The sequence below is a fragment of the Halichoerus grypus genome, chromosome 13 (genome assembly GCF_964656455.1).
Source record: "Halichoerus grypus chromosome 13, mHalGry1.hap1.1, whole genome shotgun sequence".
Lineage (NCBI taxonomy): Eukaryota > Metazoa > Chordata > Mammalia > Carnivora > Phocidae > Halichoerus > Halichoerus grypus.
In genome coordinates this window covers 20,528,190-20,549,343 of record NC_135724.1, presented here as the reverse complement: position 1 = coordinate 20,549,343, position 21,154 = coordinate 20,528,190, and the positions used below count along the sequence as shown (strand labels likewise).

The window sequence follows — 21,154 nt, the reverse complement described above, 5'->3', positions numbered from 1 at the left end:
ACTGCCAACTATTACAGCAAATATGATAAAGGTTAACAGAATTATGCTCAAAAGGCCATAGCACTTGCCCATTTCTGCTAAAGGCCTCCAGAAAAGTCCTTTTTAAAGAGATGCATACATCACTGTATACATGTGAAAAATAATTTGAAGACATTCATCCTTGCTTTAACCTATGGATTCTTCCAGTTGAACACCAAAATATATTTCAAAAATCTTTAATAAGAGGATATGTTCCTCTTCCTCTCATTTGTAAATAACTCATAACTGTTCCTGACAAATGAGAAATTATCAATTTTAAAATCTAATTTTAAGGTATATTTACTATTATTTATATTCACATACAGCTTATGCAATCAAATTCCCAAACAAATGAGTATGAATTTGTATTATAAGATAAAGCAAAATCATAAGATCCACAGGTATTACTCAAATTTCATTCTATTCCATACTTTTACTCTTCTTTGTGAAGTTTTAGTTTTTAGAAGTTCTCCATTCCTATTTGAAGAGGGCTACAGTAGATCTATAGTAGGGCTTTTGATTTCCCTTTTCATATTAAAAAAATCCTTTTATCCTTTGCTTTAAATATCTACCATCAAAAATTGCTTTTGTATTGTCTGGGATGTCTGGGTGGCTCAGTCAGTTAAGCGGCTGCCTTCGGCTCAGGTCATGATCCCAGGGTCCTGAGAGCAAGTCGCACATTGGGCTCCTTGCTCAGCAGGGAGCCTGCTTCTCCCTCTGCCTATCACTCCCCCTATTTGTGCGTTCACACGCTCTCTCTCTGACAAATAAATAAATAAAGTATTTAAAAAAGGTTCTGATAAAGTTAAACAAAACTTCATTTTACAATTGGCCTAGTCATTTCTTAGTGGAAATGGCAAACAGCAATAAAAGACCAATAAAAAGGCTGCAAAGGGTATTAATAATTCAAGACAAACAGTAAGTCTATAAAATAAGAGCTGGTGATTTATTTCTAACTCATCATGCAGATCTAAAAAGATCTCAAACACAGGCTAAAAAGTTACAGATTTCTTTTTTTTTTAAGAGATTTTATTTATTTATTTGAGAGAGAGAGAGAGAGCATGAGAAGGGGGGGGGAGAGTCAGAGGGAGAAGCAGGCTCCCTGATGAGCAGGAAGCCGGACGTGGGACTAGATCCTGGGACTCCAGGATCATGACCTGAGCCGAAGGCAGTCGCTTAACCAACTAAGCCACCCAGGCGCTCAAAAGTTATGGATTTCTATTAGTACCACTATGAAATCTAAAAAAAGAGCAAAAAAAAAAAAAAACCCACAAAGTATCACCTCCTACAAATCACCAGCTTCTGTTCCATTAATTAAAATTATGAAAAATTATGACTTTATATCTCACAAATGAAATTTTAAAAGCAATTTAAAAAAATCATCAATTTCTGTTTGAGATTATTTTTAGAATATATGTGTATCGGTTCCTTTTGAGCTATGTATTTCCTCTATTACAGGTATTATGGGGGTTCTGGCAGGTGAGACTTTGCATGTCAGATTTTAAAAATCAGATGTAGGACAGATGGCAATGCTGCACCCTAACAAAATTTCCTCTGGCACAACACAAAAAGCTGTGATGGTACAGCTGAGAGAGAATTACCAGAGCACAATTTCCACCATAGCTATGTATCTTTTATTTCCAGATCCAGGCTTCAATCAGGTAATATCAAGAAAAAAGACTAAAAGGGTGCCTGAGTGGCTCAGTCAGTTAAGCGTCTGCCTTCAGCTCAGGTCGTGATCCCAGGGTCCTGGGATTGAGCCCCTTGTCAGGCTCCCTAGCTCAGCAAGGAGTCTGCTCCTCCCTCTGCCCCTCCCCCTGTTTGTGCGCTTTAGCGCATGCTCTCTCTCACTCACTCTCTCTCTCTCTTTCTCTCTCAAATAAATAAAATCTTTAAAAAAAAAGTAAGAAAAAAGACTAAAGCAAGTCAAACTTGCAATTATGCAATAAGCACTTAGTAATAAACATTACATTTAGTTCCTCCCTCCAACTAAAGAGATTTTTTTAATTGGTCTGTAGGGCACATTTCAATTGTACCTCATCTCTGAAAGAAGCACATGAGCTTTTTGCAGGAAACACATAAAACTATCTCAATAAGCTACATTTAGCCCTCAAAAGTTACAATTTTATTTCTTCTAATTTAAGTGAAAGCTTTTAAAATGACGGTGACCGGGCGCCTGGGTGGCTCGGTTGGGCGACTTCCTTCGGCTCAGGTCATGATCCCAGGATCTTGGGATCAAGCCCCACGTCGGCCTCCTGGCTCAGGGGGGAGCCTGCTTCACCCTCTCCGTCTCCCCCTGCTCATGCTCTCTGCGCTCTCTCTGTATCTCTGTGTCTCGAATAAAAAAAAAAAAAATCTGAAAAAATAAAAATAAAATGACGGTGACCTATAGCTTGCTCCCTAGGGAACATGTTGCCTATATGAATATCTAAGAAATAATAAGGTCAATCCTAAGTTAAATATATATGGAGAGAGTGAGTAAGAAGGTGGGAAACATTATTGAACAAAATGATCATTTCTATTACCTAGAATAAAACTGCTTTAATTATGTTACTTTACCACAATTTTCCATTTTTTTTCTCTCCAATACTACACAGAGCTGGAAGATCATCTTTTGGTACAACAACTTCACTACCAAAGAGGATTTAAAATTTACGCTTTGTCAACTTAAGGGTGTAAATATAATAGTAACTAACTACATGGTTTTAGTAGCCCGCCAAGCTCAATAAAGTAGATTAGGCATGAAATGTTGCAAAATTTGAGAATTACAAGTGGGGATCTCTATGGGAGGTAGCTGGGTGGTTAAAAGTTCTGGGTTAAATCCCCTGCATCAGGATTCTAACTCGGCCCTTACCAACACTAGAACCTCAAGCATATTACTTAACTTCCCTGTCCCAAGTCCCCGTCTGTAAAATAGAGATAATTGTACCTATAACTAACAGGGACCCAATAAGATAATACATGGAAAGCATTTAGCAAAATAATACTAATAGCTGCCAAAACTATGAGAGCTGTGACACAAAACACACACAGAATTAAGACACATAAGACCTTATACTAAAAAAAAACAAACCCTATACCACAGACTCAATGAAATTCAAATACTGATTTCTCACATATCTTTGCACTATAAGCATTTTACTTACCATTTTCACTGTATCTCTAAAATGCTTTCTGGCCTTCTATAATACCTTCAACATTAATGATGAAAATAAGGAACCGGAAAATGTTTGGACTTAATATCTCAACCAATTTCATCCCAGCACACCACTAGATAATATAAAGCAAAGGCTAAGAGGTCATTTAAGACTTGTTTCACAAATTTTTTAAGAGTCACATCAGTTGGTAAACACTTAGCAACTATGTGTTCAGCACTGTACCTAGGGAGAAAGACAGCTATGTGAGAGAGCCATAGGTTCTATGTAAATGAACAGGAGAGTAACACAGGGGACACCGGGCTCAACTACATAGGGATGGCCAGAAAGCAGATATTAGGGGAAAAGACAATTTATTGAAAGCCAAAGAGACTTTAATATTTAAGAACTGTGACAATGAATCTCTCCCCTGGTCCATTCCGTTAGTTTTTTCCAACAAAGACTACATGGCAGAATATTTTTTTTTAAGACAAAAGACAAAAAAAGAAAAAAATAAAGAGGGAAAGGCCTGGGTGAACTCTGACATGCTCAATGATTCAGAATTCATGCCCTCGATGCAGCATACCAGCTTTTGGTAACAAGTCAGATATACCTATACATTTTTTTAAACCTATTTATATGTTTAGCCCACACAACTTGAGTTGTTTTCCTTAATTAGTCCTTAAACATATCTGAAGCTTCAAGAGATCTATGTAGTTATTTTAGTGATCTGAAATTGAATCCTTGTAACACTGAGGTACAGGTAAAATCATATGCCCTTTACAAACCGACAAACCACAGGACCAGGAAGTGTAAGTGACAAGCTCAAGGTTGCACCAAATGGTTAAGTGCAGAGTGAGAAGACCAATGCCAGACCTCTTCATCCCTGTGCGCTGCTGCCTTCCCTAGAGACTTCTACTTTTATTATATCACTCATGATTTTATAGACCTCAGTTATATTGCCTCTGAGTCCTCTTCTTTCCAGATCAAAGTGAAATAACTTTAGTCTCTCTTCATGCACCTGCTTCCTATGATTATTTTAATTGTTCTCTGGTTCCCCTGTATCCTTTTTTCAGGGAAGTGATCAGGTACAAATGCATCATAATTTTGATACAAGAAATGAAAGTATTTACTATTATGTTTCCAAAATCCAACCACCTATTTTATGGCAGCAGCTTAACAGTTTACCATGACTCCCAGATCTTTAACCCTAATTATAACTAAAAGTCTAGAAACCAACAAGTTTAGACTTGATAAAAAAAAAAAAAGGACAAGTTGGCTCCTATAGGGTCCTATGCAGAGGAAAATAGTATTTCAAAAGTATCAGTCAGCAACTGCAGGGAACTAAAAACTAGAAATGACAGGAGTCAAGGAGACCAGTTAGAAAATTATTTTTCACATAATGAGTTCATATGATGGCAACAAACTTTTCAGAAACTATTACCAATGGATCCAGCACTTTATCTAACCACACTTTTTTTAAAAACACACTTTGTATGATAATATATGAACTGCCACAACACTATCAGTAATCCTGACAGAAAGCATAATTATATTGCTTAACTGGCAACTCGAGGCACGCCTTCCTATTAGAACTTGGCAGTCTCAGGAAACAGTCAAAACACCATTTTACCAAAATTTGAGGCTTTTCCGATGAGCTTAATTTCAGCCCAATTAATACGTGTAAGCCACGCCCTACGTTAACAGGCACAGATTTGTTTAAATTAATCTCCCCAGGGGCAGGCTAATTCAGGAGTTAGCATTATTAGACTCTGTGTGAACAAATGGGTGCAGGTGTTCACATTACCAATGGGAGAGTTAACTCTTAACCTGCCTATTAACAGAGATGGCCGGTGTTTGTGAGCTACTGGTTTTTTAACGGGTGAGGCATATATGGGGATGCTGACATGCAAAGCTGTGACAGTTTGGTTGAAAAAGAATGTGTTCACCTTCACTATGACTAGGTGTCCTCTATCATTCCTAACTGCAAACGGAAGTCAAAGAACAACTGCTGTATTACAAATACCACAACATGCTACCCTGTGCCCTATAACCTCTGAATGTAACCTCTCAGAAGGGAATCAAGAGTGAATGTTACAATCCTGCAAACTAACATTTTGTAGGTAGTCAATAAACAATTAGACAACATTCCTTCCAACCCTGAACTAAACACATGTGGCACAAATCTGTTCCAAGTGTCTTCATTTTGTATAAACAAGTAAAAAGCAAATCATGCTGCACTAATAAAAAGACTTTATTTTTTTTCAAGATTTTATTTATTTGACAGAGAGAGACACAGCGAGAGAGGAAACACAGCAGGGGGAGTGGGAGAGGGAGAAGTGGACTCCCGGCTGAGAAGGGAGCCTGATGCGGGGCTCAATCCCAGGACCCTGGGATCATGACCTGAGCCACCCAGGCGCCCGTAATAAAAAGACTTAAATTCTGGAAAGTATCACTATACTGGTTTCTCATTTATTGTAAGATGAATTTGTTTGGAAAGTTCTTTTTAAATTGATTATATCAGCTTTTCTACCATAAAATATTTATTGAGTTTGTATTAAAAAAGTTAACATTGAAAAATTTACAACACATTTCAAAAAATACTAAGTGACCACAAATCAAAATGAGCACTACAGCAAGATGCCTTTTTGAAATAACTTTTCCAGCTACTGCAAGGAAAACAACAAAAAACACTTTGCAATAACCCAAAGTTAGTCTGAACAAATACGTCATCCCAAAACCAAACAAACTATATCCCAGGAGAAATGCCACAGAGAGTGAAATTCAAAGTCTAAGATGCTCTACTGAGAATAGATTAGTCACCTATTCCTCAAGGAGTTCAATCCCAGACACAGAATATTCCGGTAAAATATAATTGGCTACAAGGCAATACATAGTTCACAGAAAGAAGGTAGCATACTACCTGCTTAGAAAGGAAACATAAGTTGTTAATGAAAGAATGTGCAAAAGTGAACAATTGTGAATAGCACTAAATGACAACAAGTGAACTTGAGAGGAGTAACAATTTGTTCCACAATAACCTTTTTGGTATTACTGAAGTAAATTTAATATTTAATAATGAGGAAATATAAGATTATCACCTTTGTTTAAAATAAGATTGCCATTTTATCATTTAAGATTTCAAAAACAAGTGGTCTCAGATCAAGTGACACCACTTTCATTTTTTTTTCTTGAAGAGGTGAAATAAATTTACAGAAACTATTTTTCCATATATTTGAGCAACCATCAGGAATATGTTCACATTTACATATTTTCCAGTGGTGATCACATTCTTGTGTGTATAAACACATACACACAAATGCTTGTGTATTTTTTTTAACCTTTCAAGTCTATTTAAAAGTACTCTCAATTCATAAACATTGTAGAGTGTATGTGTATGTATTCCCCTTTCCCCCCTCAGGGGCAATGTATTAACCTACTTGATGAAGAAAGTAAATCCTTCAGAACATCATTCCAATGGCTAAATGGCTGGCAATAACGGCTCCAACACCCAAACGTATTCCCTGAAAAATGATTCAAACAGCCCACAAAAATGGCCCTCCACACCACCGAATATAACATATTTATATTCTCTTCTATAAATAGGACGGTTTATTTTGAAAAATTAGTAAATTTGTTGATAAGAAAATTCCACTGATATCAATAGCCACAGGCACTTTCCTGAGCTTACTGGATCATCCAATGACATGGACAGCATGACCACAGGACTGCAAGATCACATCAGGGTGAAAACCTGAATCATTTAGACCAAGATTTCTCAAACTGGTGACATTTGGGCCAGATAATTCTTTGTTGTGGGGACCATCCTGTGTATTACAGAATATGTGACAGCATCCCTGGCCTCTACCCACTAGATGCCAGGAGCACACCCTCCCAAGGTATGAGAACCAGAAATGTCCTCAGACATTGCCAAACATCCCCTGGGGAACAAATTTTGGTCTAGGAGTCTAACAACATATTACAGTGTTTCAGTTTTCAGAAATAAGTTCTGCAACACCAAGAGAGTTCCAAGAAACTTCAGGCATTCCAAGTGGCTACTTTATACCAAACTTTCCTGGATCTCACAAAGTAACCCAAACCTTATTACTGCAGATAGTGAATTCTTCCACATGTGCATGATTAAACACTCCTGTGATGATGAATCTGGGAAAGACTGGGACAGGAGCCAACAGTGACTGGGTTTTATAGTTTCGATGAATTACACCTTCTTTTAACCCTTTTATGGACTAACCATCCTTGCCAGAGTACCCCTTTTTCCACAAACCATTTTCCCCAGCACCGTCAACATTAAGACGCCCTCCTCCGGGTTCTCACCATTCAGACACTGTGCCTGTCCTGTCACTGTTCTGGGGTCAACTCTCACCCAAGGGCTCAGGGACCTTCCACTACGAGGCCAGCCTGTCTTTGCCATTTCCCTCGGGTCCCGCTCCCATCATGACATCCCCTGCCCAGGTCAGCTGCTGACCCTTGACCCCGACCTGACCCCGCTGACCCCACCCCGCCCCCAGGGCGGTACCTGAAGTAGTAGACATCGCTCTTGCCGGCACTGAGCCCAGATTTTCGGATCACTTCCTCCTTCTTCCATCCGGGGGGGAGGGCCGGGCAGTCCATCCTCTTCCCGCTCTCCGTGGCCCGGGGTCCCCTGGGCCCCGGCCCCGCGCTCCCCGACGGGAAAGGGACCGGCTCCCGCCGGGGGGCGCCGCCGCCACCGCTGCTGCCGCCGCAGCCGCCGCCGTCGCCGCCAAGGCCGCCGCCGCCGCCACTCGGGGGACGGCCGCGGCCCCGGCCCCGGCCCCGGCCCCGTCCCCGGCCACGGCCCCGGCCCCGGCCACGGCCACAGACGCCGCCGCCCCGGCCCGCCTGCTTCCACCGCCCCCGGCCACGGCCGCCGCCCCGAGCGCCTTCCCTGCGCACGCCGCTCACCGGGGACGGGGCGAGCGCGCTGCCCTGGCCCCCCTGCTCTATGGCGGAGTCGCCGCCAGCGCCGCTGCCGCCCGCCGCGCTCTCCCCCTCCTCCTGCTCCGGGCAGCAGCGGCCTCCCCCCGGGTGCGCGCGCATCCAGCCCCCTCCCCAGCCGGCGCTGCGCTTCTTCCGTAACCGAGCCCTTGGAATCCCGGAGACCCGCCCCGCCCGCAGCGCGGCGCGCGGGGGACGCGCGCAAGCATCATAGAGCGGACGCGCACAGAGCGGCCCTCCCGCTCGGGGCGTGGCCCCGGCCACCGCCTCTTAGGTCCTCCAAGCGCTCTGGGCGGCCATATTGTCTCCACCTCCTCGAGGACACGCCCCCGACCCCACCCGCTCCGCCCCCGGCCGCGCCCTTCCGGCCCCCACCCCCACGGTTTGCGCAGAGCCCGGAAGGCGGGTCGGGTACGGAGTCACTTGTGGAGGAATGTCAGAAGGACTGCGGTTAGTTTATTTCCTGTAGGGTTAACTTCCCTCTCTATATGATTTTATCCACGTTTGCTTCCCAATTAATGAATAACAAAATATCTCATTTTATATTCACTAACTCAACAATTCATTTAAGGAGGTAATAGCTACCCAATACCCCCTTTCCCGCCTCTCTCTACCAAAACTTGCCAGGGAGCTCAGATTGAAGAAGTGGGTCAAAGTGTCCCATTAGATGAATAGAATATCACTGTGCTCGAAAGTCTGGCTTCTGGGTTTAGGTCCCTGGATTGATTATCCTCCAGAAACTTTGTAAAGCTATAAGAAGAAAAATGGCAACCTGGGGTTTCCATTTCTACAGGGTTTACCCCTAAATTCTTAAAATGACCAGAACCCCTGAATCCACCTAGAATTTACCATATTTCTGAAGATTTTTTCTTAATTTAGACTTCCTTGTGTAATGGCCTTTGACAATTATCAGTGGCCTTTGGCTTGGTAAATACTCCCTTGAAAGACTAACCTAACCCACTGTGACAACCTTTTCGGAATCTGTGTGGAATTCATTTGGATCTGCCAACTCATTCAGGATTGAGTTTAAAGGAGAGTGCCAAGCTGATTAAGAAAACTGATTTAAATTCCGGAGAAGCACATTTTCTATGTGATGCTTAATACTTACAGAAATGTACTATCGAAATTCAAGATGATAGGTGAAGAATTGTTTGGAAGACTGAAAAATGTAATGCACATTTTATCAGAATGACGATAAATTTCAGTCTTTGTACACATAGGGCTTAAAAGTTGAGGGTCAAGTTCAATGTATAGAAAAAAATGACTAATGGAAAATCAAAATTTATTTGACTTGCCTTTGCATACTAATTCATACACACAAATTTGACTCTGAGCTTAACCTTAGATCTCTTTTTGATGTCTTTGATTTGAGATACATTAAGTTATAGGTTCTTTCCAAGAAAACAATGTAGAAATGTGTCCAGCAAAAGAGTTGGAAATTCAAGTCAAATTCCCAGGAGAGTGGTCAGTTCTGGAGTTGTGTTTTTAGACGTCATTTTGGGAAAGTGATAATTGAAGGAAACTCTGCAAGCAAATAAGATCTCCAAGGAAGAACATATATGGCTAATAATAATAATAGTAATTTATTTATTTATTTTTAAAGATTTTATTTATTTGACAGAGAGAGACACAGCGAGAGCAGGAACACAAGCAGGGGGAGTGGGAGAGGGAGAAGCAGGCTTTCCGCTGAGCAGGGAGCCCAATGCGGGGCTCGATCCCAGGACCCTGAGAGCATGACATGAGCCGAAGACAGACGCTTAACGACTGAGCCACCCAGGCGCCCCAATAATAACAGTAATTTAAAAATACTAAAAATAAAAAGTGGACCAAGAATTAAATCTTAAGGAACACCTACAATTTGGCTTAGGTGAAGGAGTTAAAGTCAGAAAAATGAGATCAAAGTTTGGATGACAAACACTCTGTAAGAGAAAGGGTTTTGATTTTCACACCTAATTAAACCTAAAGGATAAACAAAGCAAAAATCTCAGTAAAAATGATTGTTGAGAAAATACATGGGAAAAGATATACTTTTGGAAGTTTTTATTTTTCCATGCTTTGTCATGGAAAGGCTATATAGATCAAGTGGTATAATGGATATAAAAAGCATGTTTAAAGGAATAAATTACTACAAATTCAAGGTAATTACTTTGACTTCTACTACCAGATTCCATTTACTAAATCATAGTTTAATGTTCCCTCCATTAAGAAAAAATCCCATTTAGGTATTTCAAAAGCTTTTCTGGGTCACAGTTGAATTTTTCTGCTGTGATACCATGAAGCAAAGCATAATTTTTATTTTTTTATTTTTTTATTCTCCCACTAAAGGAAGAAAGAAATCTAATTAAACATTAAATTCTTACAGGGTCTGGATTGAGACCCTAAAGGTATTGAGAAAAGGTGCTAAATACTTAAAAGATCACTTTGTTTCCCTTAAAATATTGGACAAATAATACACCACTTATGGGAAAATGCATTTTATATCACTCCTTGATGAATGGCAATGTTGTTTTTCTCAAGCAGTAGAATTGTGACCAAATTTTTCAGTTTTATCTCTCTTACAGTGGAAAAGGTCTTGCTAGCCTTACTTTATGGCAAAAATGAAAAACAACGAGGGAGAATTAAGTATGAGATCTGGTCCATTAAACAAACAATAGAGATTTAACCACCTCTGATCTCTGCTTCCCAGGTGTAAAAGCAGGTGCTGAAACATCAACTGTCACCCCTGGAAAACTATCCATTCTTTAAAGTGTTTTCTCCTTTATTGTTTACCTGGTAAAACTGAGGTTAAGCCCTTAAAGGAAAGGCAGTTCCCAAGAAAAACACTGTACCTGTTAGTTTCTGTTTTTATTAAGAAAAATAGAACAAATTCAGTGAATGAAACTAAAATGACCTGTTGGGACGTGATGCCTGTTTTGAGATCTATATATTTTATTGACAAATATACAACCTACATTTGAATTTATGAGTGTAATGAGATACTTAGTAAAAGACTGATTTAAACATCGGAAAATACTTTTTCCCATGAGCATATTTGGATCAAGTGACGACAGGAGCATCACTTTCCTCTTTTACAGAGCTCAAGAAGCATGGTCAGAATTTATCAAGATATTAAATACAAGCGAGGGCATAGCCAAAAAACATTTTCCAACTCCAATTAGCAGGTTTTATGATTCACTGAGTTGGCCCAACTACTGTTCACCTAATTCCCAAGCAAAATGAAATGCTGCTGGCCTGGCCTGTCAGGAAGCCGATTGACACTTTCAAGTACATGCAGGATAAATAAAGATTTTTTTAATTGCTTTCCACTTGGAATGACTACAGAGGAATCTTACACTGCAGAGTTCAAACTGAAAAAGAGAAGAGTTAATTACTTGAAAGGCAAGAGAAAACAAGGAGAGGTAAATTTTGAACCAAGGAAATTTATTTCAGAAAATGGTGTCCGGTACTTTAAAATTGTTCTGCTCCTTGTTACATTAGCTATAGGTAAGTGGCTGGTATTAAGTGTTCAGGATTAAGGGATGGAGAGATGCTTATTTGATTTAACTTCCTAAAAATAGAAAACACTGTGCTACCAGTAAAAAGAAAATACTCTAGGTTTCAGAGCCCCAGGGTACCACTTAACACGCTAAACGGTGGTTTTTAACCTTAATTCTGACTGCAAAACACCAGAATGCTGGGACACATGATCCATGAGAAATGAGGGCTGAATGTGGGTGGTGTTCACCAGAGGGGGAGGGACAGCAACCAAATAAATAGAGAAATGCATCTTGCCAGCAGATTTCATGATGTAAGTGGCTTTCACCTATGTCTCTGGAAGTAGCAGAGCTAGGACTAAAGCCCAAGTCTCTTGACCCCAAGTTCAGAGTCTTGTGTGCTTAGCTGCTTTCAAACTGCCATATTATCTCTGGCTTCTTCACCCTGGAATTTGCTCCTTTGTTTCCACCTCCACCCCCACCTCAGTGCCTTTCTTTTAGACATCACTTCATCCAAGGAGCCTTTCTTGACTCCCCAGTACCTCACTCCTGCACCCCCTGGGCTGTGTGCTACCATTAGGTATTTCCCCCTTCCATTTATCGTAATTAGTTGTTTCATTGTCTTTCCCCCTACCAACCTAGAAAGCTGTTCTTCATCTTTACCATGGCATCCCCCTGCAGAATAATAACAGCTGTTCTAGTCAGAAAATGTGATTAGGTTTCCATGTCCCAAGAGATATTTAACAATAAATTTGACTTAATTAAAGGTGGGCTTAAATTCACTTTACAAACATGTTTGATTGTAAGATAGTTATAACATTTTCTTTACAGTAGTCTCTTCTGCATGAATTGAAAGTAATTTTATTCATCAGTTCCTCAAAAAGGTTGTGGAATATGTGCCATAAAAGACTTAATCACAAAATGAGACTGTACTTCTAAACAACCATTTCTGAATTTGTATATTTATCTACATTTATGTTTCTGCTCTTTGACTACAAATAAGTTGATTCCTAATATTCTCTAAAATAATGTACACACACATATATTTCAATGTCTTTTGTTTATTGTGGAATCCTTTACAAAGTTTTCCTCAGAGTATTTTCTTTTTGGTTTTGCTAATTTCTAATTTACCCCTAGTCTGTGGTTTTAGCATAGCTTTAAAAAAAAAAAAAAAAACTAATAGGGGCACCTGGGTGGCTCAGTCGGTTGAGCGTCTGACTCTTGGTTTCAGCTCAGGTCATGATCTTATGGTCATGAGATCCAGCTCTGCATTAGGCTCTGCACTTGCAGGGAGTCTGCTTGAAGATTCTCTCCCTCTGCCCCTCCCCCAAGCCGCTTACTCACTCTCTTTCTCTCAAATAAACAAATAAATCTTTAAAAAAAAAAACTAATAGAGAGCCCATGATTTGGCCTAATGATCCCATTCTGAATTACTTTCAGATTTTATATCCCAACTCTTCGTCTACCTCAAGACTTCCCAACAAGTTCATCACAGTTATACAGTTAATCTTGAGTCCTCATATTGCTTATTTCTAGGCATCTATTATTCATGTCACATATTCTTCTGCATAGCTTGGAAGTCTGTCTGCTGGGGTGGAAAATGGGAAGAGTAGTGATCAGGCAACTTTCTCTGTCACAAACTGTGAGAGACATATTGCTTAGTCTAATCCAACACCCATTACCAACTTCACTATATAGAGACTAGGAAATCTAAATACTCACCCTCCCAGGCTAGTTTAAGTGAGAACAGGGGAGAGCTGGAAGTGATTCTGAAAAAAGTTTTTACTTCTCTATTAATTTAATTTAATTTAATTAATTTAATTAATTTATAAATTTAATCAAGAAATAAGAAAAGGAATAAAAAAGGTGAAGTCCAAAAACAAAACTCCTTTCTCACTGAGAAAGTCTAGGTCAGAGGACACATCATAGTGTGAGAGCTGAATGGGCTTTTTACTGAACCCAAAATTTAATAGACTAACCTGTGAGCTTACGACCAGAGTATATAGTCTCTCCCTCCACTCACCAGGGGTACTGTCTTTACTGTTCATCTTTATAACATGGCCAAGAATAATCAAGAACAAATGAGCTGGGCAGGCAGCAAAATGCCAAAGAGGAAGAGAGAGAGAACAAGGGGCTGAGGTGCAAAGATTCTTTTTTTTTTTAAAGATTTTATTTATTTATTTGACAGAGAGAGGCACAGCGAGAGAGGGAACACAAGCAGGCGGAGTGGGAGAGGGAGAAGCAGGCCTCCCGCTGAGCAGGAAGCCTGATGCAGGGCTCGATCCCAGGACCCTGGGACCATGACCCGAGCCGTAGGCAGACGTTTAACGACTGAGCCACCCAGGCGCCCCTAAAGATTCTATTCCTTCCCCCAAATTCCCCACTCATTCTATTTCTTCAGAGAATTGAAGCAAGAGACCAGAGTGTTTAGGAAAAACAAAACAAAACAAAAACATCTCTCTGTTTAAAAACTAAAGAGGCATTTCCTTCTAACATAGTATCATTTGTAAGTGCTGAAAATTGTCCCTTTCAATGTTAACGTTTCAAAATCATATGGTTTTTTTTTTTTTTCCTGAGAAGTTTGGAAAATATTCAAATGAGTTAGCCCTAAATTTAGAAAAATAACTAGATTACAAAATCTGAATGGTCTAATAAGATAGAAGGATAAGATTGTCAAATAAATAAATAAAATCTTTTAAAAAGGGGGGGTGGCACGCCTGGGTGGCTCAGTCATTAAGCGTCTGCCTTTGGCTCAGGTCATGATCCCAGGGTCCTGGAATTGAGCCCTGCATTGGGCTCCCTGCTCAGCGGGAAGCCTGCTTCTCCCTCACCCACTCCCCCTGCTTGTGTTCCCTCTCTCGCTGTGTCTCTCTCTGTCAAATAAATAAATAAAATCTTTAAAAAGAAAAAAAGATAGAAGGACAAGATACTGCCATAATATTTCTGTAAAGGGAAGCAAGTTCTGGTATTTCCCTGGGGTATATATTGCAGGGGTAGGGGGAATGCAAGGAAAGAAATGTGATTTTATTCAGGTCTAGTTTTTGCCTAATCTTGCTTTATCATGGAACAGATAAGGGAATAATCTCTGACCATACTTTGAAATGTGAGCCTCTTGTGACCAGCATGAGAATGTGAATTTTCTTTGCCAGAGAAATATCATTTTAGAGTATATGCTGTTTAATCATTCAAAGATACACATGAATGGGGGTGGGGAATAAGGGATGTTGCAGGTTGAACTTTTTGCATGTCCTTTGCTGAGATAATTGGATTGTAGAATATAGAGAGATAATCAGAATACCAAATGTTAATATTCCTTTTACTCTATTTGTACTTTGGTGTTAGTTTTGTCTTCCCAACCAGAGGAAGACCATGCCATATGTCATTTCCACCCCCATAGAAGCAGTACAATGCCCAGACTACTGACTTTTCTTTCTTGCACTAAGGTTATAATACCATCACTGGATTCTTCAGCATAACAGCCTATCCTTAACTCACTTCCAAATGTTTTCTCTCACTATCATTTCGACCCCATTCTTAGGTTCTTATGGTTCTTTCTCGCTGCATCTTAATCAGGTAAGATCCTTCAACTGATTACATTTCAACTGTTTTACCAGGTTGGTCTAAGCCCAACCTGTTTTCTGTCTATCCTATTTCTTCTCAAAAGATATTATTTAACTCTTCAGCACTTATCCCCAAGTCTTCTTCCAAGTATGTAAATGCCCTGCTTTCTGTGTATTACACTATTTCTTTATTCTATCAGGACAGTCTTAAAATTTTTCCTGTCCATGAGCACAGAGCTTCCAAATAGCTTTCTCATGTTTTACTCTTTAATACGGGCAGCCTAGAATCTCTAGACACTTGAAGAAAGCCCTTAACGTAGAAAAACAGAGAAAAAAAAAGTGGAAAAAAGTAACTTTGAAAGAAACAGAACAATGAAATTAATTGAATAAACTTTTTTAAAAATCGAATTAATATACTTTAGAGATTAAGATACTCAGATGTTTCAGGATAAACAAGATGATATTAAAGAGAAAAAACCAGAGAACAAGAATGAGCCCTTAGAAATGTGACCATGATTGCAGAATGTTTTAAAAACTCAATAGAAGTACTGAAAATTTAAGAAACTCTTGCAGAAAAATATTGAAAAAAATCAAACTAGGAGGTCCAGGGGTGCCTGGGTGGTTCAGTCGTTAAGCATCTACCTTCGGCTCGGGTCATGATCCCAGGGTCCTGGGATCGAGCCCCCCGTCGGGCTCCCTGCTCAGTGGGAAGCCTGCTTCTCCCTCTCCCACTCCCTCTGCTTGTGTTCCCTCTCTCGCTGTGTCTCTCTCTGTCAAATAAATAAAAATCTTAAAAAAAAAAAAAAAAAAAACTGGGAGGTCCGACATCTGACCAATAAGAATTTCAGAAATAAAGATAGAAAAACCGAAGAGGTGTAAATAATCAAAATATATATATTTAAGAACTTTCCTAGGTCATAAGTCTCCAGACTGATAGGTCCCAGCACAATAAAGAAAAACACAAACTCCCCTCTAGATAGAGCATCATGAGATTTCAGAACACCATCAGTAAAAGAGAGGTCTTAAAAATTCCCAGAGAGAAGAAAATCCACATACAAAGCATTGACAATAAGAATACCACTGAACTTCTCAACAACACTGAAAGCTACAAGGAGAAAAAAATGCCTTTAATTTTTTTTAAATTATTTTCAAATTGTGGAAAGGGCCGAGATGTTCATCGATAGATGAATGGATAAAGATGTGGTATATATATACAATGGAATATGACTCAGCCATCAGAAAGGATTGATACTTACCATTTACATCGATGTGGATAGAACTGGAGGGTATTTTGCCTAATGAAATAAGTCAATCAGAGAAAGACAATTATCCTATGGTTTCACTCATATGTGAAATACAAGAAACAGCACGGAGGATCATAGGGGAAGGGAGGGAATGAATGGGAAGTCATCAGAGAGGGAGACAAACCATGAGAGACTCAGCTGTAAGAAACAAATTGAGGGTTGCTGGAGGGGAGGTGGGTGGGGGGATGGGTAATTGGCTGATGGGCATTAAGGAGGGCATGTGATGTAATGAGCACTGGGTGTTATATGCAACTGATGAATTACTGAACTCTACATCTGAAACTAATGGTGTACTATATGTTGGCTAATTGAATTTAAATTTAAAAAAGTATTTTCAAATTAGAATTCTATACCCAGTCAAAAACCATTTTTCAGAACTGCAAGATAGGTATCAAAACATGAATTTCCTAAGGGGTCTTTCCCAGGAAACCACTGAAGGATGTGCTCTACCAGAACAAGGAAGGAAAACAAGACAGAAAAATGATCCAGGGAAAGATTTCAGTGACACAGGAGAAAGGTCAAAGAATGTCCAGGGTGATGGGAAAGGAGCTCCTAAGAACTGTGCAAGTGTCCAGAGAGCAATATTCCAGGGAGAGGACAGAGGTTATAGGAGGCACACCTCGGGGCGGGGGGGAGGGGGGGCATGGTGCAGAAAGAGGATTGGTTATCTATGCTGATGCCTATGCAGAAAATTATATTAAAAACCCCTTGGAAACTGTGGGGGGAAAAATCAGTGAAAATTACACAGAACACAGAGAAGTTTTGAAAGAGATCATCATTAATTTCCGGGGAAAAAAAGAAAAGAAGTAGAATCATGTTCATAATATTGTGATACTATGTAATATGTAGTAACTTTTTTGTTGATTTAACCACCAATTGGGGAGGTGAACCTACATTAGAGGAAGCAGCTAATTAAGCAGAAAATTGTTGCCTCTGAGGAGTGGGACTGAGGAACAGAGAGAGATGAGGGTAGTACTGCATATTTTCTTTCTATACTTCTTAGTATTTAATTTTTTTAATGATGTGCTTGTATGATTTTGGTAAGAATATAGCCATTTTTTAAAATTATAATGTGGCTACTTTTTGGTACCTCACTCAAAATCTCATTGATATTAAGGATAATTACCATTTTTTCCTGGATAATTTACCATTTTCCCCTCCAGTTTATAGATGAAAAAACTAAGCCATTGAAAGGATAAATTATCCATTAGAGTTTACCTAACTGTTAAATAATAAAGCAGCTTTAAAACCTGGGCTCTTTCAGTTACACATTGTGGTGAACTACAGCTTCACCTCTGTGAACATTTAATTTTAAGTTTTGCACATGTTGATTAATGATTCCTGGTGAGGGCTTTATGTATGTGTGGGTCAGTGTTGCTCATGATACTGTCACTCCTTAAGTTGACATGTTCAGCATGTAGCTTACTTACCTTCCTCAGGTTCCTAGTATATAATTTTGAATAACTCTTCATATTGTTTCTTTGTTAGCTGATCTGAGTTTCAGAGATTACTCTCAGCTCTAACTCTGAGCTTAAAGACATTTTTAGCACAGAATGATAGCCCTGAACTGTTCAGTGTTGGTCCGCCAGTATGACTACTTGGTGTAGGGAGAAGAAAAGTGTTAGTTGAAGCTGAGCTGTGCCTCGAAAATCAGAGTTTCTGTAGGCTCCCTGTCTAAAAGGATCAAATATTATAGTGGCAGCCTCAGGAGAAAGAGTAAAGCTTGCTCTCTTGATCTCATTTGTTTCCCTTACTCATCTCTATCTCTTAATCAGGGAATAATTATTCCAACGTAGGGGTATCATGACAGTAAAAATGTATGAAAGTATTAAAGAAATCTTAAAAAAAGTTTATTGGGAAATATTTTCCTTTAAAAGACGTGTAAACATGAAAACGTTTACGAACTTTTCTACACATGTAACTTGTCTCTAATAATTATATATGAAGAAGTTATTTCTTGGAATCTAGTTAAGAATAAAAATAATTATATATTGATTTTTTTAGCATCTAAACTTATGTCAGAAAGAAATGGTTTTCCAACTGTATATTTTTTGTGGTTTACACTAAAATAACATTTGAATATCTACGATAGATTTGCTATTAGCTGCCACAACTTGCAGAAGCCTATAAATAACTGGTCCTGAATAATAAATAGCTCTGGATGATGAATAAGGAAAAAATCCCAAACTACATTATATTTTATAGAGAAGTGGAGAACTAATGCATGAAAATATGATAAGAGAAATTTGTGGGGTTTTTAAAGATTGATTTATTTTAGAGAGAGAGAATGCAGGGGAGAGGGGCAAAGGGAAAGGGAAAGAGAGAATCTTAAGCAGACTCCATGCTGAGCACAGAGCTCCACGTGGGGCTCAATCTCACGACCCTGATATCATGACCTGAGCCAAAATCAAGAGTCGGGTGCTTAACCAACTGAGCCACCTAGGTCCCCCAAGAGAAATTTCTTTTTATTCTAGCAAAATCTCCTACAAATTTTTCAAAGCTTATGATTATGCAAATCACGATCTATTAAAAAGGAAACAAAATTAAGCAATTAGCAAAACCACAGAACAGAAAAATGATAAATTTTATACTTTTTAAAATAAACAGAAAAAAATTGTATGGTTGCCATATAGATTAGAGATAGTTTTATTTAATATTGCATCCATTTTGGAGAAAAAACAGATTTTTAAAACCAGAACTCCATGAGAAGCACTTCAGGGATTCCCCAAATGCATACTTTCTTAAAAGTCCAAGTATATAGTTTTCTGTGTACCTTTTATTTTAAAACAATCTCAAACTTCCAGAAAAATTTTAAGAACATTTGTTTCCTCACTATTTGAAAGTAAACTGCTAACATAATGTTCTATAACCCCAAATACTTTAATGTGTAATTCTAACAAATAAGGACGTTCTCCTTTATAACAACCACAATGAAACCATCAAATCAAGAAATTAACACTGATAGACAACCATGATCCTTACACGTCATTCAAGTTCTACCAGTTGTTCCAACAATGTCCTCTACAGCAGAAAGATCTAGTCCAGAATCATACAGCACATTTGGTTTTCATGTCTTTTTAGTTTCCTTCACCTGTGTAACAATTCTCCAGTCTTTTGTCGATTTTCATGATCTTGAAGCTTTTGAAGATTTCAGGCAGGTTATTTTGTAGAATGTCCTTCAGTTTGGGTTTGTCTGATGTTTCTTCATGATTAAATTTAGGTAATGTGCATCTTTGGTAGGAACGTCACAGAAGTGACACTGTGTTCTTCTCATTACAGCCTATCAGCTGATACAGGACTTCTTTTTGTCCCATTACTGATGATGTTCACTTTGATCACTTGACTAAGGTGGCATCTGGAAAGCTCTTTCACTGTAAAGGTACATTTTTTTAACCTTTGTAATTTATACATATTTAAGTATGTAAACTAAAATTTTTAAATGATAATAAAACACACTTGAATATGTTATAAATCAACTTTGAGTTCATTGGAGGCCATTTCAAGTTTGTGGCTTAACTCATTTTTACATAGAGCTTAGGATGTTGCATACTATCTCCCTCAGGTTCCTACCATATAATTTTGATTGCCTCTTCATATTTTTTTTTCTTTAGTTGATATGAGTTTTCTGAGCTGACGTGAGATTACTCTCAACTATACCTCTGAGCTTAAAGAATTTTTAACGCTGAATGATAGCCCTGAAATGTTCATAGTATTTAACTGCCTGGGAATAAAGCATCTGCATTTGTTTTCTATTGTGGGATTACAAATTAACACAAATTTTGCATCTTAAAACAACACATATGTATTATCACACAGTTTCCGTGGATCAGGAGTCTGGGCACAGTTGAGCTGGGTCCTCTGCTCTAGGGAGCATTGAAGGCCTTGACTGGGGCCAGGGTCTCAATTTGAGGCTTAGGTTCTTTTCCAAGCCTCACTTGGTTGGCAGCAGCATTCATTCCTTGTAGCTATAGACCTCAGGGCTGCCTATTTTTTCAAGACCGACAGAAGAGTCTTTGACTTCTGCTTCTGATCTCTAGACCCTCTTTTAAAGGGTTCAGTTGGTTAAGTCAGGCCTATCAATTATAATCTCCCTTTTGATTAACTCAGAATAAACTAATCAGGGACATTCATTTCACCTGCAAAACCCCTTCACCTTTGCCTTCTGGATTAGATACTTGAACTTCTTGTGTTACTTCACTGGCTATTGACTTTGTCACTCAGTTCTGACTCAGCTTTTTCTTTTTTCAGTTTTAATTTAGAGTTTCACATGTATGAACACATAAAAGTGTGCAAGTAAGAACACTGTTGCAACATGTGTCCACCATTGTGAAATATCGGGCAAGACTTGAATGTGTCTGCTTTATGTGTGCTTACCACAGAATAAAAGTTGTACAATAATAAGTAAATGCACAGTACATTGAGTTGTGATACTTTCATAGTAACTAATTTTAACACTTATTGTAAATTTTTAGTGCTTCTTGCCTACTTTTTTTGGTAAGGAATGAAATTGGTTGTTAAATATTATTGGTGATGTCACTTAGAGGCAAACATTTATTAACATCCTCTCCAGTTTCTGGATCAGTTCAACTGAAGAGCATACTCAGTTTACAATGGGCACTGATAAAAAAATATCTATATCCTATTTGAAATTGCTTATCTATATGATCCTGGAATTTCTGAAAACTATA

The 21,154-nt window shown here is 38.9% G+C and overlaps 1 protein-coding gene and 1 long non-coding RNA gene across 2 annotated transcripts in view; one reads left to right on the top strand and one right to left on the bottom strand.

Annotated features, from left to right (window-relative positions):
- The window catches only part of MBD2 (methyl-CpG binding domain protein 2), a 63,923-nt gene extending 55,604 nt beyond the window's left edge, over positions 1 to 8,319 (bottom strand). Inside the window, exon 1 of the mRNA XM_036091045.2 lies at positions 7,690 to 8,319. Within this exon, the coding sequence (XP_035946938.2) occupies positions 7,690 to 8,231 (542 nt within the window). The 5' untranslated portion in view covers positions 8,232 to 8,319. The remainder of the gene's footprint in view (positions 1 to 7,689) is intronic.
- A 196-nt stretch (positions 8,320 to 8,515) lies between these two features.
- Positions 8,516 to 20,870, top strand: LOC118534931 (uncharacterized). Its single transcript, XR_004916967.2, has 3 exons — positions 8,516 to 8,579; positions 19,746 to 19,845; positions 20,715 to 20,870. It is a non-coding gene; the product is annotated as an uncharacterized LOC118534931 (long non-coding RNA).
- Positions 20,871 to 21,154: the final 284 nt, after the last annotated feature.